This window comes from Protomyctophum parallelum (genome assembly GCF_964188405.1).
Source record: "Protomyctophum parallelum genome assembly, chromosome: 22".
Taxonomy (NCBI): domain Eukaryota; kingdom Metazoa; phylum Chordata; class Actinopteri; order Myctophiformes; family Myctophidae; genus Protomyctophum; species Protomyctophum parallelum.
In genome coordinates this window covers 15,016,465-15,041,577 of record NC_139714.1, presented here as the reverse complement: position 1 = coordinate 15,041,577, position 25,113 = coordinate 15,016,465, and the positions used below count along the sequence as shown (strand labels likewise).

Genomic DNA, 25,113 nt, shown 5'->3' with positions numbered 1-25,113 from the left:
GCAGATCTTGCTGTTCAAAATGCTGTTTTCCAAAAATGCACAGCCTAGGAGACCCTACACCTACAGTATACACTACGGTGGTGATATAATTGGGAAAACACTAAGATTTTAATGATAATATAACACACACACACACACACACACACACATTTTCAAGTGGGCCCTGCCCCTGATTAATAAACGGATGGGAACCGCTGTAACATGTTTTGTTTGCGATAATGCCACACTATAACATAATAGGCCCTGTTTTCCACAGTATCTGAATTCCCAGCATTTCAAACGATCTGTTGCCCTGTCTTATATGTATCACATTCCATTATACTTTATAGTTTTATATAATTGCTTTTCATTTACACTGTTTATAAGTCTATGCATTAAGTGTGTTATTTCCTTTTTTCTCTCTTTTGCACTCAACCTATTGAGAAGTAACATATATGTTAATCTTGAAAAAGATTCCTGTTTCCAATGTACAAGATCAAATGCACAATAAACGTAACACTTCAAAGAAAATCTGTATCATTACTCTCTGTAAAGATCACATCAAATCTGTATTATATTAATCTGTATATAGATCAATTCTGTATTACTGGCCTGACTGTATAAAGATAATAATCCAATCTGTAAAATCAAAAGTACCATTTCTGTATCATTGGTCTCTACCAGCAGGTGGCAGCATTCCCCACTTCGCTAACGCTTTGCACAATTTTAGCAAAGGAAGTATTCGAGAGGGCGACGTGAGTACAAATCCCATGTCCCGGAGGGACGCGCCCAGTAATTGGTCAGTTGACGACTGTGAGGCAACCAACGCAATGGTCGCTCTGCTCCTGCAGTTGCCCCGGCAACCGACTCAGCCTATCACAGCGCGAGTGAGCCCTGCGGGCTATGGGATTACTACCCTCTCAGTCACAGCTGCAAGCTGTCATCCTTTTCACAGTTCACACACAGACAGTTGTCGTCGCGTTTGACAGGTAAGAACTATGACAGTTAGTACCGTGACATTTTGTTTTATTCGTTTAAACTATGACCGCTATTATATGGAATCACGTTGACGTTCATTTTGCGCCGTTTACGAACGAACTGTGACACATTATCTATCTACCAGGAGGACACGTACTGTCCATAATAACATTAACACAACGAACCTAAAGGCAAGCAGAAGTCAACCTGTGTTCCTGTTAGCAAGGGAAGCTAACGTTCAACTCATCCTCTAATCGAGCTGCTAAACTGTCTGTTGTACTTTGCTTTGGTTCAGGTTATTGGTCACTTTTATCGCCTGTCAATCATACTAAAATATGTTTTGATGAATTGAACAATGTGGACCCTGTTGTAAACAAGTGTAATGCTTAATTGGGTCGTCCACTCACAGTTAACAGTCTCTGTATTGAGTTTGTGCTTGAAATGTTACTGTAATTCTACAAACTGTTAATACATATTTCAATCAATCAAACCCTCTCTGTCTTAACTATAAGCCTGGTTTATGCTCCGCCGTACGACGGTGTCGCTTTATAGAAGCCAACAGCACGTTAAAACACACTGTCCTGACTGACTCCTGGCGGAAGTGATTGACATGCTCGCTGGAGAGAGACTGGTGGAGTGATAACCTCTGTAGTACATTACGTGTGTGTGTGTGTGTGTGTGTGTGTGTGTGTGTGTGTGTGTGGATGGCTGGTATCAATGTGCTATAGTGGGGCTCAGCCCTCCCTATGGAGAAAAGATGAGAAATGATTATAACAATGTTTTAGAAGATACTTTTATATGCTGGTTGTTATGGTTTCCACACATGGCTGCATAAAGCATAGATGGATGGCTTGCACCAGATCCTGATAGAATTGGAACATTGGCGGCATAAATGTGATGAATGCTCCGTTTGTACACGCCCATTAAATAATTCCAAAGACGTGGAGTGAAATATGGTCCTCTAATTTTATATCCACCGCAAACTTTTGTGTTTGCCTAGAGAGAGAGAGAGAGAGAGAGAGGAGGAGGGGGGGGTTGCACCACTCGGTTCACACGGGTGTGATTTTCTTTTTGCTATTTTGAAAAACATTTTTGAATAGTTCAACTAGCCGATCTACATTGACACGTTGTGAGCTTATAGACTGGCCATTTGAACTATTCAAAAATGTTTTGCAAAATAGTAAAAATAAAAAGGGCAAAGAAGTTTAGGGATAAGGGGTTTAGCTGTGACGATAATGCCTTAGAGATGGTCGCCCTTTTAATCGTTACACTGGTATAGAATCTAAAGCAGCAACAAGCATCAAATAGTTACACGATATATTGTCAAAATGGGCTGATTTATTTACAGCCCAAATAAATCTAGTGTCATTGAGTTGAGTGATTGACAAGCTAAGCCTGGCATGATCCTCCCTTGATTTACTCGCCGTATTGCCTAGAGCTAATATTTGTCAACCCTATAGTTAGAGGGCTCTGCTCTATTTCTATAGGTTCACTGGCTTTTGTTTAACCCCGCGTACACGACGCGTGTTCTGGCTGCGGACGCAAGTCGTCCGCGGAAGTGGAGCTTCTTTTCCATCCTCCAATACAGTCTGGCAGCACCTAGAGAGAGAGAGACAGATAGACTGTTAACCCATTTTGGGTGGGAACCCCTTTTGGTGTTCCGCGCAATTCTCGTCTTTGCATTGACTTTTGTATGTAATCGCGCCGCTCTAACCATCCAAGTCTGAACGCACCTTAACCTCATTCTGACCTGAGATCCGATTCTAAAAATGTTCTTCTACATCCTGACAGGTTTCTGAAAAAGCTATGTTTCTATGTCAGTCGTTAGCCTATTCGATTTTTCAAAAATAGCCGACCTACAAGCTCGTAGCGCGCTATGAGCTTGTAGATCTGCTATTTTTCAATAGCTAAAGCATAACATAATGCTAACACCAAAAGGGGTTCCCGCCCCAAAATGGGTTAACACCTCTTTTGTCCTCAATGTCTGAGGGCGGTTGGGCGGGTGGGGGGTGGGCCGTGTTGACTGTCCTCTTGTGTACACATCATGCAGATCAGGCATTCAAATGCTCTTGTTTTCACCTGCCAGGTGAGGTAGGTACTCTGCTTTATAGGCTACTTGTTCACAATGAAACCACCACCAGCAAGAACACACCCTGGCTGGCAACAGCGATTGAAACCTGCCGCTGACCCAGCGACAGAACTATAGTGTCTGTCTACAGAACACAGAACCTGCCAAGGCAGACAGAACTATTAGTGTCTGTCTACAGAACACAGAACTATAGTGTCTGTCTACAGAACACAGAACCTGCCGAGGCGGACAGAAGTATTAGTGTCTGTCTACAGAACACAGAACCTGCCGACTGCCGAGGCGGACAGAACTATTAGTGTCTGTCTACAGAACACAGAACCTGCCGAGGCCGACAGAACTATTAGTGTCTGTCTACATTCACTGCACATGTCCTGAATTTACAGTAGTTATGCAGGAAGTTGTCCACAACATCAAAGAGTGTCAGGATTTCATGGTAGTTGTTCGTGACATAATTAACAGTTTGACTGATTTAAACGCGTAACCCGCATTTTAATCAACTACCCTACGCTGCCGAGATTGTTGTATTACCTTTAGAGCATACGCTGAATTATTTGGGCTTTTAATCCGTGAAAATCCAGCGAAAAAAGGTTCCTCGGTTTGTTATGATCCGATCGCACCATCCACCATCTTGGTGCACCCGGAAGACGCACACAAGACCCGTCTCCATGAGGCGTTGTACCCCATTCATTTGCATTGGACTCAATTTCCCAGAAGCCCTAGCAGCCCACAGCATGTGACGATTTCCGGTTTCGTCATCAAAACGAAACCATCTAGTCTCTATCTCCGCGGCAAAGACAGAGTTTCTTTTTATTTATTACATTACGGCGGATTAAACACATAAAACAAAAGGCGGGTATGTCGTATATCGCAGCGACAGTAACCTGGATTAAACCATTCCCGGCAGGAACGGGCCCCCATGACGATTATAAAAACATGTCTCGTGTTTGTGTGTGTGTGTGTGTGTGTGTGTGTGTGTGTGTGTGTGTGTTCAAAACAGCTGCAGGGATCAATAGGTCATACTCGGACATACTTAAATAGACACATACAGACCTACACAGTACACACACACACACACACACACACACACACACACACAGCTGTTCATTGGGAGACAGTGTGCACCGCTCAAATGTTCGAAAATGTATGGATGGACATTTTCCAACGTGGAAACGATTGATTATGTAAAGTGTAATTTGCGATTATCTCTAATAAATGTGATTAAGCCATTGATGTAATAACTGTGACAGGCCTGGCCGACCATATTGTGTCTCTGTGCAGGTGGTGAGCTGTGAGTGGCCAGACAAGATGCTGAGGCCTGGAGGTACGTAAGGGTTAGGGTTAGATAAGATGCTGAGGCCTGGAGGTACGTAAGGGTTAGGGTCAGAGAAGATGCTGAGGCCTGGAGGTACGTAAGGGTTAGGGTCAGATAAGATGCTGAGGCCTGGAGGTACGTAAGGGTTATAGGGTCAGATAAGATGCTGAGGCCTGGAGGTAAGTAAGGGTTATAGGGTTAGATAAGATGCTGAGGCCTGGAGGTACGTAAGGGTTAGGGTCAGATAAGATGCTGAGGCCTGGAGGTACGTAAGGGTTAGGGTTAGAGAAGATGCTGAGGCCTGGAGGTACGTAAGGGTTAGGGTCAGAGAAGATGCTGAGGCCTAAGGTTGGGCGATATGCCAATTTTTTTCAACCGCCAATCGTCTGACCAATATTCGCCGATTGACGATGTATTCGTGTCATAAAAGTAGAGTGAGAACAGCTCACTGCAGGTCGCAAAAAAGCCAGATCTACAAGCTCTCAAGGCGCCGCGTCCTGCCTGTTTTCGCAGCTCCGTTCGCTAGGCGTTGAGAGCTTGTAGATCAGTCTGTTTCTGCAGACTGCAGCGCAACTTGCTCCCTTCCCTCCCCGGTCCGGTCGTCGGAGGCTCGGAGCGGAGCACTGAGCAGCGGAGCCGACAAGCTGCTGCAGCCGGGCTGATCCACACAGGCTCTCAAGGCGTCGCGTCCTGCCTGTTTGCAGTGCCGTTCGCTACGCGTTGAGAGCTTGTAGATCTGTCTATTTTTGCAGCGCTGGTGTCGGGGTCCGTTCACGTTGTCAATAAAAATAACTTAGATTACAGGCGGAGATGAAGTTCAATCAGTGGGTTGCAGCAGTATTGGCTACACGCTAAGCTAACGCTAAGCTAAGCGCTAAGCTAATGAATGATCCCCGTGCCTATACACTAACACTAGTAGACAGTTTTTTTTATTTTCCCCCCCGCCACTCACGGGTGGCGCATTGGGATTGTGATGAGACACGAGACAGCAGTGTGCATTCTGTTGTGACTGTATATTATTAAACTGCATGGGTCTGGACTCCGGAGCTTAAACAACATGTAGGCTACAGCCTCCCTCAGCTCCCAGCCAGGCTGCCGTAAGTGCCGTGCGGCGGTGCCCGAGGCTGGCTGCTGACAGTGCTGAGTGCGGGGAGTCGGGACTGTGGGAGCATACCATTATAACGGGAGGAGGTGATTTCCACCCGGCCGCTGTTACTACTTTGCTGGGCCAAATTGATCCACATGTTGCTCACACTTTACAGGTTATCTAGGCTAAATCGTCCCGAGAAATCGCCTAATAAAAATATTCGGCGATTGGATTCGTATATTCGCGATTGACGATGTATTCGTATCGTCACCCAACCCTACTGAGGCCTGGAGGTACTTAAGGGTTAGGGTTAGATAAGATGCTGAGGCCTGGAGGTACGTAAGGGTTATAGGGTTAGATAAGATGCTGAGGCCTGGAGGTACGTAAGGGTTAGGGTTAGAGAAGATGCTGAGGCCTGGAGGTACGTAAGGGTTATAGGGTTAGAGAAGATGCTGAGGCCTGGAGGTACGTAATGAGTCACATGACCTCATGTCATGGCAGCAGTGATGGGGAAAAAGTACTCAATTTATTGTTTTACTTAAAAGTGTCAATTCTGCAACGTCTAACTACTCTGTTACAACTGAAAGTGCGGAATTATGTACTTGGTATTATTTAATTTTTTAATTGGGGTGTGTGTGTGTGTGTGTGTGTGTGTGTGCGTGTGTGTGTGTTCTCTTCACCCCGCCAGGTGTGTTGAAGTTGGCCGTGGTTATCGGGGTGTTCTTCCTGGCTGTTTTCCTGGCATTCGAGCTTTTTGAAATTAATATGGATTTTAAAATGGGAAGCATTTTCGGTGAGTACTTCTTAATGTATGATTTAACCCATTCTGACCTGAGATCAGATTGTAAAAATGTCTTCTACGTCATGACAGTTTTCTGAAAAAGCTATGTTTCTATGTCAGTCGTTCTTCGATTTTTCTAAAACAGCGGACCTACAAGTTTACGAGCTTTTAGGTCTGATAGTTCGTTTTCACTGAGACCTGCGTTTTTGTGCTGAGCACTTGGGGAGCTATATACTGTACACTGTAGCATTCGGAGATTGTGGAATAGTCGTTGCTACGGGAGACTAATTACTGATTGATCCAGAATTCCACAACACTACGAATAGGACAGAAGCACATGGTTCACACCATTTGGCAGGCGTTGTCAGCCAACCACTCTGTCAGCCAACCTCTCTGTCAGCGAACTAGAAAAACCGGCACTGCCTATACAAGAAATCAGTGCACCTCTCTGGCTCCTACTGTACATGTAGTTGAACATGTCTCTGGCAAAATTCAGATGCATTCCTGGCCTGGGACCAGTGACGTTTCCAGGAATTACATTTTTTTGGGCAGGCAAGATGTGTTAATTGTCTGATAATGTTCAAACATTTTTGATATGGGTTATATAGCCAGCCTATATGTATCTGGATTGCTTAAAGGACCACTTCACCACTTTTCAACCTATCTTCATATAATAGGTCCTCACTAATAATCATGATAAAATGCCAGGATTTTTTCCCCGCTCAGTCTGTGTCTCATAGGAGGGCTGTGGGCAGTTTAGAAACCGTCTCATCATCATTCGTTAGTTTATTTTTTAAACAATATTCTTTTGACAAAAATGTTTAGATTTGGTCGTGATCGTGCAGATCAAGCTATGCGTTATTATGCTTTATGCGATGTACAAGACCACAGATGGGACACGTTGTCAGCCTGTAGATCAGCGCTTACTTCCACAATGTGCGTGCATTGTGCAAAGACGAATCACACATAAACCCAATAGCCTTGTGAGGCGCGCAGCGAAAAGTTGATAAATGCAATGTCCCCCCCGGCCTGCTCTGTGTGTGTGTGTGTGTGTGTGTGTGTGTGTGTGTCTCTCTCTCTCTCTCTCTCTCTCTCTCTCTCTCTCTCTCTCTCTCTTGACCTTTGTCATTGTCATTCTGATGAACCTCCGATACTCTGGTTCTGCAACTAAAGCTGAATTACAACTTTTACTTCCTCGAGGAAGTGAAATATCTCATGTTATTAATATTCTCTGGCCTAGATTTTGAAGGTGCGTTTTACCATGTGGTAATACATGAATTGGCCTCGCTCTGCGCACATTCGTATTATGAAAGGCATATCGGCCCGTGTTGAACGCACACACATATGGCATACGGCGTTCCTGAATATTTTAGCATTGTGGGAGTGTCCATATGTTAATTATTTTCGCTTTGCGCAATTTGCTATTAAGCCCCTTGAGCTAAAAACACTCAGCGCATAACGATTAGACGTGGGTCTGACCACCTCATAAACGCAAAAAGCACTGTTTGATTGTACACTTGAGCGGCTCTGGGAGGCTGCTAGAGTGTTGCCATGTCTGTTTATTATAAGCGGCTTCTTTTTCTGTAAAGTTGCTTGTAAATATTGGTAGTTGTACTATTTGTGGTTGCTTTTCTTGTTTCTAAAGTGGTTATTTGGGCTTTTCTCCTAATGTTGTTTAAACCAGTGATCCTCACACAGCACATTCCCATGTCAAGGATCCCCAGATGAATGCATTTGCCCAACTAAGGACGGCTAATCCAAAAATTAAATTAAAAATTTTCAAGATTACTTTTGAAAATAGCAGATCTACCAGCTCACAATGCATCACATTCATTCATTAAAACTATGAACTCTGACTGCAGGGGGATATATAATGATCATTATAACAATGTGCAAGAAAATATTTAAAAAGAAGGAAGAACTTTATATTTGTGGACAATCAAAATATGTTTTTTTATTTTAATGTGGTGTCATTAAAATTAATCTGGATATGGCAGAAAAAACATGGCACTTCATTTAAAATAGGTTACAGACCCCTGTTATATGCGCTTCTTTTGGGATTATTTTTATAGACCTATTTAGTTGTTTCTATGGGACATGGCAACAGAGCTCTCTGCTGCGGCAAAGAGAGAGGCTTTCTTTGGTAAAATGTTGAGATTAGAAACGGCCATAATTCTTACATTTCTCAACCTTTAAAAAAAAATAAAAACATCTCCATAATCCTTGGGAAGTTTGCTTTCATACGCTGTATCACACCCGATTCAAGTCTTCTTCAATAAAATGCTACGAGCGAACTCAGCGAAGACCATACCATCGGGGCCACAGCATTACGCAGCACGCATTCAACTCATTCCTTCGTCGTGACTTGAATGAAATAAAATATAATAAACGTTATTTTACTGGTGTTTTTCAATAGAAACAAATAAAGAGCGTGTGTAGGCTACTGTGTGCAAGTGCAACAGTGCATATACATGCATGCACTACACTAGGCTATATTTCTTCCATGTCGGGATGGTGATTGAGCTCTTCAAGTTCACAGCCCGTTTGTCTTTCATAAAATGGTTCATGGTTCTCTCATTTCTCAACCGTTTTATTAAATGTAAAAATCTCCATATTCCTTAGGAATCTTGCTTTCATTCGCTGTATGGTACATGGTTCTATCGTTATCGAATTAAACAATATCAAACGAACTTGCATGTTCGGGGGTTAGACGATTCTGGGAACATTACGCATGGATTGCCAATTTGCCAATATGCTGCTATCTACTCGCAGTTCCATTCCGATCTGAAAGGTATAGGTGGGTCTGTTCTTTTGAGGCATAAAGGTGATAGCATGCAGTGCAATAGGAATAATTAACCCAAATGTGACAAAGGCATGTCATGTCTTCTATGGTGCCAGCCTGAAGAAATGTAATACCACGATCCCCAAAGGGCGCATTCCGTATGTGACATCAGCTGACTGGTAAAGAGAATAGTACGGACATGTTGATTGGGTACGTCTCAAACACGCCTTAAACACACCCATGACTAATTCACGGCCGTTTTGCGCACTCCACGGGGTGTCGAAAGCGCTTCTTACCATGCCCATAATTGTTATATGACATTCCACACGCCCCCACCTCTTAAAACTGTAATATTATATGTAATATTGTTCCACTTGCATAATCGACCCCAATATCAGCTTCAGTATACTAATTGACCACATTTTTGAATTTTCGATCACCAAAATTTACCCATTCTGACCTGAGATCAGATTCTAAAAAATGTCGACTTCTATGTCAGTCGCTCTTCGATTTTTCAAAAATAGCAGACCTACAAGCTCATAGCGCGCCAGCTCGTAGCGCGCCACTCGGTGGCGCGCTACGAGCTTGTAGATCTGCTATTTTTAAATAGCTAAAGCACGACATGATGCTAACACCAAAATGGGTTAATATAACGGATCATAATTTGTGGCTGGAAAAATGGAAGCATCCCTACCTTTGTTATAATATCCTGCAGCACTTCCTACCTCGTTCCTTCACTTGGCATTTCAGTACGTTGTTGTACGTTCAGTTGAGTGTTCAGTGTTTTCATCATAATCAATAATAATGATCGTCTAATTTCCCCAAATATATTTTCTGTGTCCTTTGCATTCCAGCTGGAGAACCGCCCGTGGAGGAAGTCCGTAAGTATTTGATTGATTAATTGATTGATTGATTGAAATATGTATTAACAGTTTGCAGAATTACAGTACATTTCAAGCACAAACTCAATACAAAGACAAGTTAACTGTGAGTGGACGACCCACTTAAGCATTACACTTGTTTACAACAGGGTCCACCTTGTTCAATTCATCAAAACGTTTAGAGACGTACAAATAGACACTTCTATATAGTTAAAGAACAGAACAGGAATTCATCATAAAGGAAGCAAAAAGGGAAAAGAAACATATACAGTGAGGGGGGAAAAGGGGGGGGGGAATTAAAAAACTTCAGTGCACTGTACAATGCAAGGAATAAATGCATTCGCCATGTATCCGAAGGGAGTCTGATCCAATCATTTTTAGATTTCTCCAGTTTAATCCTGAGTTTAGGTTTTGTTGTGTTCAAGATCTGATTTTAGGCATGTTTAAGCCTCCAGGAAAATCCGTGTTGAGGTTCTTAATCCACTGTTTTTCATTAAAACGTCTTTGTCCTACTGTCCAGTTGGGATTGTGTTGAAGTCCAGCGCATTTTAGAGCTTCAATGCCATGAGCCATGAAATGTTGCACAAACCTTGTGGTTGTCTTTTTTCCATTGTTAATATTGTATCTGTGTTGTCCCAGCCTTGTACCTATTGTTTTACCCGTTTCTCCGACATATTGTAAACCACATTTGTCACATGTGATTAAGTAAATGCAGTTGCTGGTTCTGGTTGTTATTTGTTGTTTAATCTCTAAAACGCGTTTTGTAGTTCTATTTTTGACTAATTGTTTGGGTTTGAAGTATTCTGGTCCCTCGCGTGCTGGTGTGTTGATTTCTTTTAGCTTGCTGTGTACTAGATAATCTTTAAGGTTTTTGTTTTTTCTGTAGGCCGATATAATTTTATAATCTTTTAGAAGATCATCCGTTCGGTTCTCAAAATTCCTTTTTATTCTGTTGTTGGCTAGTGTGCTCTGTGTTGAATAACTGGTTATCAGGGCCAATTTAGGGCCTGGATCTCGCACTCTTATTTCTAAGAAGGTACTTTGAGCTTTCCGGAGGAATGTCCTGGTGTATCCCCTTAGTCTGAGGGCCTTAAATAGTGTTTTATAAGCTATTTTGAAATCACTTCTTTGCGTGCAAATCCTATGGAATCTTAGTAGTTGTGATTTGACTATCCCTGTGTAAGAGTTTGTCGGGTGAAATGACGTTTTGTGTAATAGGGCGTGGGTGTCTGTTTCCCATTTGTGTTAAAGTTTGGGCCCTTGAAGATTGTTACATCAAGAAAGTCAATCCTTTCAGTGTGTGTCACAAATTTTATCGTTATGGGTCTATGATGGCTATTTAGAACATCAATAAATTCCTGGAATTCTTCCTTGCTATGTTCCCATATTCCAAAAATATCATCCAGAAACCTATAATAATGTGTTGGTTTAAGTCTGCATTTTTCTAGTGCTGTCTGCTCCCATATGCTCATGTAAATGTTTGCATAAGATGGTGCAAATCGCTTTCCCATGGCCGTCCCTTTGATTTGTAAATAAAATTTGTTGTTAAAGGAAAAATCATTTTGGGTTAGATTTAAGTCTAGTAATTGGAGTAATTCCTCCTCTGGTCGATTTGTGTCTGGGTATTTATTAAAGACTTCTTTAACCCATTCTGAACGGGCACCCATTTTGTCAGCATCATGTTATGCTTTAGCTATTGAAAAATAGCAGATCTACAAGCTCATATCGCGCCACCGAGTGGCACGATACGAGCTTGTAGGTCTGCTATTTTTTGAAAAATCAAAGAACGACTGACATTTTTAGAATCTGATCAGAATCAGGTCAGAATGGGTTAATCAGACCAGCGTGTGTCCAGTGGAAACTAGGGCTGCAACGATTCATCGATTAATCGTAATCGAATCGATTATTCAATTAGTTGTCAACTAATTTAGTACTCGATTAATCGAATCAGCAACTAATCACTAGAGTTTTTTTGCAATTTATCATAGGTGATTTCCATGCACTTAACCATAGGTTTCCAGTGTTAAGTGTAACTAAACTAAAGAGGAGTGATCCATCTCTCTTCCCTTACAATCTGATGATAGTTGTACATGCACAGTAGCGACTGCAAAGCAAAATATGACACAACGATTATAGTATCAAGAACAAAACATATGGCTTGAATATTTATTAGTAAATTACCTATTTGAGTTCAGAAGAGTAGTGTTCCTGCTAGACTGACACGTGTAGCTATTCTTTAATCAAATGTATGCAGTCAGACTAAGCCTAAAGACACCATGAGTTGCTTTAATTCATTTTAATTTAGTTTGTCTTATTTGAATAGCAGCCTAATCAGCAGCTAATCAAATGAAATTTTGAATGAATTATATTTTTTGTTAGTTAGAACCTGTCTAAAATAACCTAAAATATATTTTGAAGGTGATAAATAAAAAAAATAAGTGTCATAATCCGATTCATCGATTAATCGTTTAAATAATTGGCAGATGAATCGATTATGAAAATAATCGTTAGTTGCAGCCCTAGTGGAAACCTCGTATGAATCTGATCTCAGGTCAGAATGGGTTAACTGCTAGTAGGCCTGCTTCTGTCTCAATGTTTGTGTAGAGGCTGTCTATATCTATCGAAAACAACAAGGCCTCCTTTCCTACTATAATAGCTTTAATTTTGTCCACAAAATCGTAAGTGTCTTTTATAAAACTGGGGTGTTTTATCGACAGTGGGTTTAGGAAATATTCAATAAACTCTGCTGTCTGATAAGTCTCACTGCCACAGTCCGACACAATTGGTCTACCGGGTGGAATTTCATATGGTATTGTCCATGAATCCGGGCTTTTGTGTATTTTTGGTAAAAGATAAAATATCCTAGCTCGAGGGCTGTCCTGTCCTATTAAATATTGATGTTGTTTGGCATTTATGTGTTTTTTTTCCCTCAGTTTGTTAACAATGGCTTGGGCTTTTTTAGCTCTCTATGTAAATTGGTTGGTCTAATTGCCTATAATGATCCTGATTGTTGAGCTGTCTCTCACCTTCAGGTATTGGTGTCTGTCCATAATTACTATGCAGGAGCCTTTGTCTGCTGGCTTGATTACGATTTGTTTGTTGTTGATTAGTTCCCTAAGTGCCCTGGTGTGTTCTATTGTGAGATTTGGGGGGGGTGGGGGGGGATTCAGATTTTACGGGGGCCAGTTTCGAATGCCTGATTTCTTTGATCAAATCTCTCCGTCTACTGTATGTACATTCACATTACTGTCCTTTTCCACCCTCAAATTATATTTCAACACGGATGTGGTAAATATGTATAAGAAACCTAAAGTCAAGGCCACAGCATGTACAGTATTATTATAGAATAGTTGTCATAGTCACGTCTGATCATAGCAAATTACTTACTCTACATTTAAAGGAAAGTTCCACTGCAACGCAACAGTAAAGTTCGAATGAAAAATGTCTTTACGTAGTTAGAAGGGAATTTACAAGTAGTAATAATTGAACACACACACACACACACGCAATGCATGCACACACGCACGCATGTGTGTGCGCGCACAGTGTGTGTTCCTGCTTCTGGTGACTGATATTGTCCTAATGAATGGGGACATTTTTTTTTTGTTATTTCATGCTTGGTCTTTGATTGTCATGCATGGACGTTTAGGACTCCCTGATGCAACATTACAAAAAAAAAAAAAGAATAATAATCAAACTAAACATCTGTGAAAAAAGTCACCACAACCAGGGAAGAATTTTCAATGAGTCTAACATGAGAGTTTGAGGGGGCACGGTGGCGCAGTTGGTAGTGCTGTCGCCTCACAGCTAGAAGGTCCTGGGTTCGATTCCCACTCGGGACGCTGTGGGTGCTGGCTGGCTCCTCCTCCGCGTCATCAGTGCCCATACCCGAAGGCGGGGTTGGCGAAAGGGCCTTTCTGTGTGGAGTTTGCATGTTCTCCCCGTGTCCCCTAGGGTAGATACCCTCACAAAAAACATGCAGTAATCCTGGTCATTAAACTGCCTCCCCCTGGCCAGCCGGGGCGCCTGATGGAGGGGAAAGGAACTGGTTGGAATAACGTGTTCCTTCCACGCCAACCAGGGAGCAACTTGGACACTCAGGCATGAAGGAAGCATGAGTTCAAGTCCGTTGCTCTCCCCTTGTCCCCCATATATGGGGACTAGGTTGGCGGAGGGTGTGTAGAGCCCGGGATCACAGATTAGATGATTGACACAGAGGTGAAAAATGGGTTACAAAATCGTGGGATAAAAAATATATTTAAAAAAAAGAAAACGACTGTCTGGGGTGCTCACAAAAGCCACGGTAGAAATGCAAATGAACCCAAAATGTCTTTTACGAAACCACAAGCACGGGAGCATTGCATGTCAAAGCGCTAGTCCGACCGCTGTTCCCGCATGTCGGACTAATGCTCCGTCGGAATTACCATCGGATCCCAATTCAGAGTGGACTTTCCCTTTTTTAAAGGGTCAGGATATTGTATGGGACCGTTGTTGATAGAGTCTGTTAAAGGACCACTTCACCACTTTTCAACCTATCTTCATATAATAGGTCCTCACTAATAATCATGATAAAATGGCACGATTTTTTTCTATTCGGTCTGTGTCTCATTGGACGGCTGTGGGCAGTTTAGAAACAGTCTTCCAGTGACATCATCATTAGGCAGATCTTTTTTTTAAACAATATTTGTTTTACAAAAATGTTTAGATTTTCATTATCGTGAGAACGATGGCTTCCATTTTCGCATTGCAACTTTTCAGGACTAGAAAGCCTGCAGTTTTTATTAGCTTGTATTCCCCATCGATGATGTCACTGGAAGACGGTTTCTGAACTGCCCACAGCCCTCCTATGAGACACAGACAGAGTAGAAAAAAATTGCACCAATTTTTTTCATGATTATTAGTGAGGACCTATTATATGAAGATAGGTTGAAAAGTGGTGAAGTCGTCCTTTAACCTTTGATCATTTTACGTTTGTTTGTTTTGCGTGGATAGTTTGACATGTAATTGTTATTACTGGGGGTGTGTGTCTGAGACAACTACAGTAGTGTTATTACAGGGGGGGGGGGTGTCTGACACAACTACAGTAGTATTATTACTGGGGGGGTGTGTCTGACACAGCTACAGTAGGATACAGTAGGATAGTTTGACATGTAATTGTTGTTACTGGGGGTGTGTGGCTGACACAACACTGACACACACGACTGTATGGCTCTTCTCTCACAGCAACGATGCCGGCGAGGAACAAATGTGGTCTGTCCAAGGCGTGCCCGGCCGGACACTTCTCCTTCAAGATGGCCAGCGGCGCGGCCAGCGTCGTCGGCCCCAAGATCTGCCTGGAGGACAACGTGTAAGAAAAACACGGCATTATAAGATCCACAAGCCTGGGAACGGATCTCACAGATCTGATACTTCTGCTGTTTCTGAATTGTAAAGGCTCATTCATAGGTGGTGAGGTGACAACCGAACTACAACATGACGTCACTGAGCCGCGGCGAAGAGCAAACCACCGCCTCTGTTTTTACTCGCCACCGCTCAAAGTTATTTCAGCTCCGGTGGTCAGCTCACCACCGGAGCGGTGGTCAGCTCACCACCGGAGCGGTGGTGAGGTGACCTCTATAATGCATTATAGAGCGTCGCAGTCCCTCCCCCTTTCATGACGACGCCAGGCCCAGGAAATGAATCCCAATGCATTTTCCCCATAGACATTTCGTACGAAGTCAACTCTTGTCGTGACAAATCATGACAACACACACAATATTTTGGACCAAACAAATAATTACAAAGAAGAAAAACAACAAAGAAAGTGTTGTAATCTGCCGTTTTTTTTCTACTTTCTAATTCTTTGTTTGGCCCAAAACATTGTGTTTGTTGTCATGATTTGTGACGACAAGAGTTGGCTTTGTCCGCGGCGTAAACGTCTTTAAATAAATACTTTCTGAAAAGTCTATGATGATTAGTACATGTTTGTTTTAGGGTGTGTCTGTCTGTGTGTTTTTGGTTTAGCACAACATGGCACTCCCTTCAGCACATGTCAATGTTGGGTTAGCTGAAAACTAAAGCTATGATGACTACAACTAAGATTAAATGTATTGACAATAGAGCGTCGCAGTCCCGCCCCCTTTCAGAACTAAATTCTCCATTCATTTTCACCGTAGGCGATTCCTAAATTATTTATTTAAAGACGGTTACGCCGCCGACAAAGCCAACTCGGATCGTGACAAATCATGACAATGAACACAATGTTTTGTGCCGATCAAATCATTTGAAAGAAGAAAATGAAGGCAGGAGACAACACTATTTGTTTTGTTTTTCTTCTTACTAATTATTTGATCGGCCCAAAACATTGTAATTATTGTCATGATTTGTCACGATCCGAGTTGGCTTCGTTTGCGGCGTAACCGTCTTTAAATAAATACTTTTTGAAAAGCCTATGGAGAAAATGAATGGAGAATCATTTCCTGGGCCACTCGTCGTTCTGAAAGGGGGCGGGACTGCGACGCTCTATTTCGTCAACAAATAAAAACTAGACTGAAATGTTAGGAAGGGACTAGTGGACAAGATATCCAGTATAAGTCATTTTACACTTGGTTGCATGCTGAAAACAGCTGATCTACAAGCTCACCGTGTCGCAGCATGACTTGTGAGCTTGTAGATCAGCTATTTTCAGCAAGTGTAAAATCAGTCATTACGACGGCATGTAGGTCAACTGTAGGTTTAGTCGACTAAAACTAGACTAACACTAAAACATTCCAGTTGACTAAAATGTGAACTAAATGAAAACTATTCAAGAGACTGTATGACTATTTTTTTCTGGTAAACATTAGGAAGGAAGCCCAAATAAGCAACTACACTTTAGAAACAAGCCCCCCCCCCCCCCCAATCTGTTGTCTTAGTTTTAGTCATCTTAGCTTAGTTTTTATTCTCTTTTCATTTTGTTTTCGTCAATGGAAAAAGAAAGTAGTCGACAAACATTTTTTGCCATAGTTTTAGTCTATGAAATCAACGCTGCTCTGATCTCACATTTGTGTCATTTTGGTTAAAGGACAACTTTAGTTTTTTTCAACCAAGGTTCATGTTTCAGGTTTTTATTAGAGAAAGTAAAATATTTGTGTTAATTTCTTTTTCATTTGCTGCTTTCTTTCGTTTTAGGGATTTTAGCTCTTGACAGAGGGGCGGGGGCATTCGAACATGGGGCTACATATGTATTTCTTTACAAAATGTTATAGCAATTTTTTTATTATTATCATTTACTATAGTCCTTCTATAGACCCCAGGAAATTACATCTGGCCACAGAAGATCACAGGATCTACTGAATGTGAAGGTAGCCTACTGGGGGGAAGCCACACTGTGTGTGTCATAGGCTCAATATGTCAGTTTGACACATTGTGACTGCTAAATGCCTGAATTATGAATTCTACTTTAATATTATTATTGTTGTTGTTCTTTTCCGTTCAGACTGATGAGTGGTGTGAAGAACAACGTCGGCAGAGGTATCAACATCGGCCTCGTCAACGGTAACATCAACATACTTCATATTAGATCAGATAAAAAAAAAACTCTTCTACATCCTGACAGTTGAATTTTTCTAAAATAGCAGACCTACAAGCTCGTAGCGCGCCACTCGGTGACGCGCTATGAGCTTGTAGATCTGCTGTTTTTCAATAGCTGAAGCATAACATAGTGCTAACACCAAAATGTGGAGAATTTTGAACATTTGGGAGAAATATCGGGGACATTTTATTTTGCCTATATAATGAAGTGCCAGGGATGCTTCATACATTTTTAGCAACACCTTTTATAAAATGTACCGTACAAGTATATCTATATACTGTCTGAGGTCATGTCCTCCTGTGACAACAGTATGTCATAACAGTAAACATACCGGTAGGCGGTAGGTTCAGATAATTAAGTGAATAATGGGTATGTTTTTAGGCGTACAGGTTAACAATTATGCTATTGTCAGGGCCTGTTGTTTGACACTCATTATGCTTAAACCCATTTTTGGCGGGAACCCCTTTTGGTATTTTAAACATGTTATAATTTAGCTATTGAAAAATAGCAGATCTATAAGCTCATAGCATGCCACCGAGTGGCGCGCTATGAGCTTGTAGGTCTATTTTTGAAGAAAAGAAAAACATTTTATAAATTTCGACGTCAGGCCTAAATGGGTTAAGGGCAGATTGGCTGCAGATAACATATATATATATATATATATATATATATATATATATATATATATATATATATATAAAATAACATCATATAAGTTCAGCCAAGCAAGACCTTAAAGAAATACTGCACTTTCAAACACGGGTCATTTTAACGTCTCCAAACATGTTTGGGGTTAATTTAAAGTCTGGCTTTGTGTGCACCCCAGACAGTTTTAAAGTTGCTTGATTACATTTTTTGATATAAATTGTATCTGACACCTTCCTATACAAAGTATTGCAAACCCATTATAACTTCAGACTCTATTTTAACCATGATAGATTAATTGAAAACACCAGTCCTTGGTTCTGGTCATCTTGGGACTGATATATTGTCCTAATGCGTGAGGTTTCTATAACTTTTTTACATTTCTTTTCATTGATGTTTTGTTTTAAGTTTTTTAATTTTAATTTTCCAAAAACATGTTGGAAAAAGGTAATTAACCCATTCTGACCTGAGATCAGATTCTAAAGATGTCTGTTTGAAAATGACCGTTTTCTGAAAAAGCTATGTTTCTATGTCAGCCGAGTGACAAGCTTGTAGATCTGTTATTTTTCAATAGCTAAAGCATAACATAATGCATTGCTAACACCAAAAGAAAACAAAACACGGCACACTGTGAAACATCCCTTCAAACGTCACTCAGATGTCTCTCTACCGTCTGTCTGTCTGTCTGTCTGTCTGTCTGTCTGTCTGTCTGTCTGTCTGTCTGTCTGTCTGTCTGTCTGTCTGTCTGTCTGTCTGTCTGTCTGTCTGTCTGTCTGTCCTGTCTTTGTCCTGTCCTTGTCCCCGCAGGAAAGACAGGGGAGGTGTCCAAGACAGACTTCTTTGACATGTGGGCCGGAGGTGAGGTCATCATTACCAATGCTTCTCTGCTGTCATAAACACACACTGTACTGTACGTATACTGTATAACCGTGACCTCTCTGTGACCCCTTCCAGACGTAGCCCCCCTAATCAAGTTCCTGAAGGACATTCAAGACGGGACCATCGTGATGATGGCGACGTTTGATGATTCTGCCACAAAGTAACGACTATTTGTACAGAAAAAAACGTCTGATTGTCAACTTGTATTGGCTTAATTTAGTTCAAACTGTAGGCTATATTCAGTGATGTAAATAGGTTTTCAATGTAATGAGTCCCAGGATGCAGGGACGGTCTTTTAGAAATGAGTCCCAGGGACATTTTTATGAGTCCCACTTCAACTACCGTACGTTAGGAGTCATATTTTGCCATTTTTACAAATTGCAGCATTTAACTCCCATTTCATTTTATATGGTTATAATGTGGTTATATTCATGTAGAAAACAGAAGAAGAAATGATTATTACTAAATAAACTAGAATAAAAACAGTACAGTAGTACAGTAGTGCATCCCGTGGATGCAGAGGTCATTGTTTTATTGCGTCCCTTAACTATAAACTGTGTTTTGGGATGCAAAATGCAGCCTATTTTAATCTCTGTATATTATGTATATTATGTCATGAATGTGAAGTGGGTGAATGTGAAGTACAGTGTAATGTAAAGCGCTGTATACAAGATAGGAGAATGCACTTCTGAAGGTGCGCTTGATAATGCAATTCATGTAGGCCAAATGAGTAATTCTTCATTTCAAGAGATGCTTGACAACGGCATTTCAAAGGCACGCACACATCTAGGTAAAGTCACACAAAGTATTTCTCCATCTCTTTGATGCAGACTCAACGACGAGGCCAAGAAGCTGATCACGGACCTGGGCAGCTCTGTGATCAACACCCTGGGCTTCCGCGACAACTGGATCTTTGTCGGCGGCAAAGGCATCAAGACAAAGAGTCCGTTTGAGCAGGTGAGGATCGGTTCACTTTGGAAAACTGACTTGACTCACGGATTTGAGTCTTCGACCATTATAGATCAATCTTCCGCCGTAGTCTGAAAACCCACCTTTTCAGACTCCATCATGGCCCATAGCACTTACCCCACCCCCTTAGATAGCATTTCTGTAGACTTAGATAGCATTTGACACAGACTTATAGCATGTTATGTAGAGCACTATAATTGCATTGTATGTAGTCATAGCACGTCATAGTACATATGTATAGCATAGTAGTATATATGTATACTAGTTTATATGTATAGTTTCATTATATAGATATTCCACTGTTACTTTCTTAGCTTACGCATGTTTCATGATAAATGCTTTTATGTGATGTATTCCCATGCTTTTTGTTCTTGCTTAATGTAAGTCGCTCTGGATTAAGAGCGTCTGCTAAATGCCTAAATTGTAAATTGTAAAATTGTATAGAGCGTCGCAGTCCCCCTTTCAGAACGACGAGCGGCCCAGGAAATGAATCCCAATGCATTTTTCCCATATAGGCATTTCAAAATGTATTTATTTAAAGACCTTTTTAAGCGTTGTATACGAAGCCAAGTCTTGTCGTGACAAATCATGACAACACACACAATATTTCGGGCCAAACAAAGAATTAGAAAGTTGGAAAAAAAGACGGCAGGTTACAACACTTTTTTTGTTGTTTTTCTTCTTTGTAATAATTTGTTTGGTCCAAAATATTGTGTGTGTTGTCATGATTTGTCACGACAAGAGTTGGCTTCGTACGACGCTTAACCCATTCTGACCTGAGAACAGATTCATACGAGGTTTCCACTGGACACACTGGTCTGATTAACCCATTCTGACCTGAGATCAGATTCTAAAAATGTCAGTTGTTCTTCGATTTTTCAAAAATAGCTAAAGCACAATATGATGCTAAAACCAAAATGGGTTCCCGTTCAGAATGGGTTAAAAGGTCTTTAAATAAATACGTTTTGAAATGCCTATGGAGAAAAATGAATTGAGATTAATTTCTTGGGCCTGGCGTTGTCATGAAAGGGGGAGGGACTGGGCCTGGCGTTGTCATGAAAGGGGGAGGGACTGGGCCTGGTGTTGTCATGAAAGGGGGCGGGACTGGGCCTGGCGTTGTCATGAAAGGGGGCGGGACTGGGCCTGGTGTTGTCATGAAAGGGGGAGGGACTGGGCCTGGCGTCGTCATGAAAGGGGGCGGGACTGGGCCTGGCGTCGTCATGAAAGGGGGAGGGACTGGGCCTGGCGTCGTCATGAAAGGGGGCGGGACTGGGCCTGGCGTCGTCATGAAAGGGGGCGGGACTGGGCCTGGCGTCGTCATGAAAGGGGGCGGGAATGGGCCTGGCGTCGTCATGAAAGGGGGCGGGACTGGGCCTGGCGTCGTCATGAAAGGGGGCGGGACTGCGACGCTCTATAAATGTTGCCAGAAGAAGACGGCAGATGACTAGTTGATCCGCACACTGTCTTAATGCTTCCGAAATAACATAACACGAGTAAAATCGCACTCAGTCGACTAAAACTAAAACATTTCAGATGACAGCATAGGCAGCGGGTGCATAAGGCTAGGGAAGGCTTAGCCTTCCCAAAAATTATGCTGGGTATTTTTTTAAAGGTGCAGTGAAATGGGCCCAGGCCGTAGCGTAACGGTCTGGGCACCGGACTGGTAATCCAGTCGCAGTGTGCTGCGGGTTCGACTCCCGGACCCGACACGGCCTTTACTGCATGTCATCCCCCCATCTCTCTCCCGTTTCCTGTCAGCCTACTGTCTGTCCCTTCAAAAATCAATAAAAGGCGTAAGCCGCAAAAAAATATCTTAAAAAAAAAAAAAAAAGTGCAGTGAAATGAAAAAGACGTTTTTCACACTTTTAGACCATATCCGTCATTATATGGGCATACCTAACAATGGATGCCAAAAAAATGTGAAAATTCTCATTTCTGTGTGTTTTTATATCAAAGGTCCATAAAAACGATTGCATTATTTATTTATTAAAACGAAAACGTGCTGCGTGATGACGTGTAGAGATACACATCGATAAAAGCCAATAACAATGAAGCTCACCCGTTTAATTTCCCATATTTGCGCGTCCGTCCATCACAGGTGCTACTGATTACAGAATCCTCCGTTTTTTTTTCCATTCCAGATAACATCCAGACAGTGTATTACTCGCTTTCAACTTAATCATCACGCTAGAATATGTATCTGAAAACATTATATGGAAGAAATAAGCCACATAACAGTAAACTGGTTGTGCTGGCCGACCATATGATTTATAAACAAACAACACCACGCTGTTGCGCCTAGCATAGCTACCGTCCCTAGCTACCGTCCCATCGCCTGAAGGGATGCGACGCTCTGATTGGTTCAGAAACTTCAGACCGGTGTTTCATGTTGAAACACCATTTTCATGTTGTTCACCATTTCCGTTTCACTGCGCCTTTAAATATATATAATATATGTGCGCAGCATTATAGAAGGCTATTGTGTGTGTGTGTGTTTGTGTGTTGTCGCTGCCCCCTGGTGATCGCTGATCGGATAGGCTATACAGCAACTGGCCTAATCAGCATATGATTGACTACTATTGGCATGTCTGTAAACCTCGTCCTTCCAGTCGCTTTGTAGCAAAGAGTAGCGCGCGCTGGTTTGTTTTGGGAAACAGCAAAACGCAAAATGTCTTTTTCAAGGCAAAGATAAAGTAGCCTAATTCAGAAGAAGAAGCTGTGAGTCGGCTGTCAGAACTCAGCAGCACCATGCAGTGCCCGCACGGTTCACAGTCCACACCACTGCAGCAACACTGAGACGTTCAGCGGAGTGACTGCTGTCTCTGTGCCGTCTGTGAAGAGCCATGAGCCGCGACTCCCGGAGGGGCAGCAACACCGCCGGGTAATCTACACTGACTGACTCCAGACTTGAGAAAAATACGTCCAAAAGTCGTCTGTGTATAGGTTAATTCATTGGTAAAAGTATGCTAAATAACTCATTTTTAGACCATCTGGGAAATAAATAAATCCACGGCGGCAGCCTACCCAAAGGTAAAACGCACCCGCCGCCTATGGATGACAGAAATATGACTATAAACCTTGAATGACTAAAAGACTGCCACTAAATTTAATTCAAAAATGTGCTGTCCAAATCAACGCTGCTCTGTGTCCATTTCTCTCTCCAGAACATAAAGAACAGAACTAACAGAACTCTCTCTCTCAGAACATAAAGAACAGAACTAACAGAACCTTCTCTCTCTCAGCACATAAAGAACAGAACTAACAGAACCTTCTCTCTCTCAGCACATAAAGAACAGAACTAACAGAACCTTCTCTCTCTCTCAGCACATAAAAAACAGAACTAACAGAACCTTCTCTCTCTCAGCACATAAAGAACAGAACTAACAGAACCTTCTCTCTCTCAGCACATAAAGAACAACTAACAGAACTCTCTCTCAGCACATAAAGAACAGAACTAACAGAACCTTCTCTCAGCACATAAAGAACAGAGCTAACAGAACTCTCTCTCCACAGCACATAAAGAACAGAACTAACAGAACTCTCTCTCTCAGCACATAATAATTTTTGTATGTATATTATTCTGTGAGGACCCCAGGAAGAATAGCTGTTGCCAGGTGTAACAGCTAATGGGGATCCTAAATAAACTAAACTAAACTAAATAAAGAACAGAACTAACAGAACTCTCTCTCCACAGCACATAAAGAACAGCGCTGACACCAACAAGTACGAAGGCTGGCCCGAGGTCCTGGAGATGGAAGGCTGCATCCCGCAGAGACAGGAGTGACCTTTGAACTCTGGAGCTTTTTAACAGCTACATCTTCGCCCATTCCGCGTTCCCCCCCCCCCCCCTCCCCCACCGAGGAGGAAGAATCCTTCGTCGTCTTCATCGCTGACGCTTTTTCTCTCGTCCTTATTTAACCACTTGAACCTCCAGCGTCCATGTTTTTGGGGGGTCGGGGGGGGGGCAGATCTACAAGCTCAAAACATGTTTCGTTGAGCTTGTAGATCGGTGATTGTTTGACAGAAGGAGGTTTAGTGTAGAATAGATTGACCCATTTTGACCTGGGAACGATTCTGCAAAAGTCTTCTAAATCCTGACTGTTTTCTTGAAAAAGCAGTTTTTTTTCTACGTCAGTCGTTCTCAAACACTTTCATGTCACTTTTCACGATTCTTCAAAAAATAGCTAGACCTACAAGCTCGTAGCGCGCCACTCGGTGGCACGCTACGAGCTTGTAGATCTGCTATTTTTCATCAGCTAAATCATAGTATGATGCTAACACCAAAAGGGGTTCCCGCCCCAAAATGGGCTAAAGGCCAGTCGACACCAATGATTGGCCGTGTAACTCGACTCCGCCAGAAGGAATTAAGAGACACGTTTTGTTTCACAACGTACTTCCACCCCATGGGATCTCCTGTAAGAACCAATCGCTGAAGAAAAGCCCTCCCCCTTTTCAAGCTACATGGCAGGTGATTGGCCGGGACCGTCTGTCAATCATATTGGTAGCTGCGGCGACCAGCAGCGAAAGTAAACGACCCCCCGCGAACGACAGCAGAAGTGTTAACGAACACCCGATAGCACTATTAGGTTCAGCAATTTTTTTTTGAAAACGCCTCACTATTGTGTTTTTCAAGAATGGAATACAGTTTCAAGGCGATAGGAAATACAATTGCAACAGGCGGCTTCTCGATTAACGTCACACCCGGTCTCAAGAAGATCTGATTGGTCCGCCCTGGCCATGGGTTCAACGCCAGCCAATCCCTGAGTTATACCATGGAGAGGCTGTATTGTGAACTTGTGAATCAATACCACCCCCATCTGGCGGAGTCAGGTTACTTTCAGCATGCGCCCACTTGAAACCATAATGTCCAGTGGCAGTTGCATTGGCGTGGGAAGTCCTTAAAATGGTTTCGTTGCAAAGGAGCTGCATTGGTGTGGACTGGGATTTAGACAGACGGTTGGGGTTAAGAGTGGTTAAACTAACCTGTCTTCAACAACCAAGGAAGTGCTTCCCTGAACGATCTCTTCAGATGAGAAAAGAAACTGGATAGAATCACCTTTTCTGTTTTTGTTTTGTGTGTGAATTGGCTTTAAATGGAAAACCTTCTCGCCAGATTGGTAAGAAGTAAGTAACGTTGGAATGGATTTGAGGATTTGGACGAGATGAACAGCCTTCTTAT

The 25,113-nt window shown here is 42.1% G+C and overlaps 1 protein-coding gene across 4 annotated transcripts; it reads left to right on the top strand.

Annotated features, from left to right (window-relative positions):
* Positions 1 to 924: 924 nt before the first annotated feature.
* On the top strand, positions 925 to 24,399 carry fam3c (FAM3 metabolism regulating signaling molecule C; the record flags this gene model as incomplete). Of its 4 annotated transcripts, XM_083757838.1 has the most annotated exons (10): positions 925 to 968; positions 4,325 to 4,367; positions 6,134 to 6,238; positions 9,863 to 9,889; positions 15,113 to 15,236; positions 17,346 to 17,404; positions 18,894 to 18,944; positions 19,041 to 19,125; positions 19,796 to 19,922; positions 23,629 to 24,399. In XM_083757838.1, the coding sequence occupies 9 exons, from the start codon at positions 4,352 to 4,354 to the stop codon at positions 23,716 to 23,718; spliced, it is 684 nt and encodes a 227-aa protein (XP_083613964.1). In that variant the 3' UTR covers positions 23,719 to 24,399. The 4 variants fall into 4 exon arrangements, with proteins under 4 accessions (XP_083613964.1, XP_083613963.1, XP_083613966.1 ...); XM_083757837.1 differs by lacking the exons at positions 925 to 968; positions 4,325 to 4,367 and adding an exon at positions 4,431 to 4,451 and having other exon boundaries at positions 23,629 to 24,398; XM_083757840.1 differs by lacking the exons at positions 925 to 968; positions 4,325 to 4,367; positions 23,629 to 24,399 and adding exons at positions 4,431 to 4,451; positions 23,177 to 23,251.
* Positions 24,400 to 25,113: the final 714 nt, after the last annotated feature.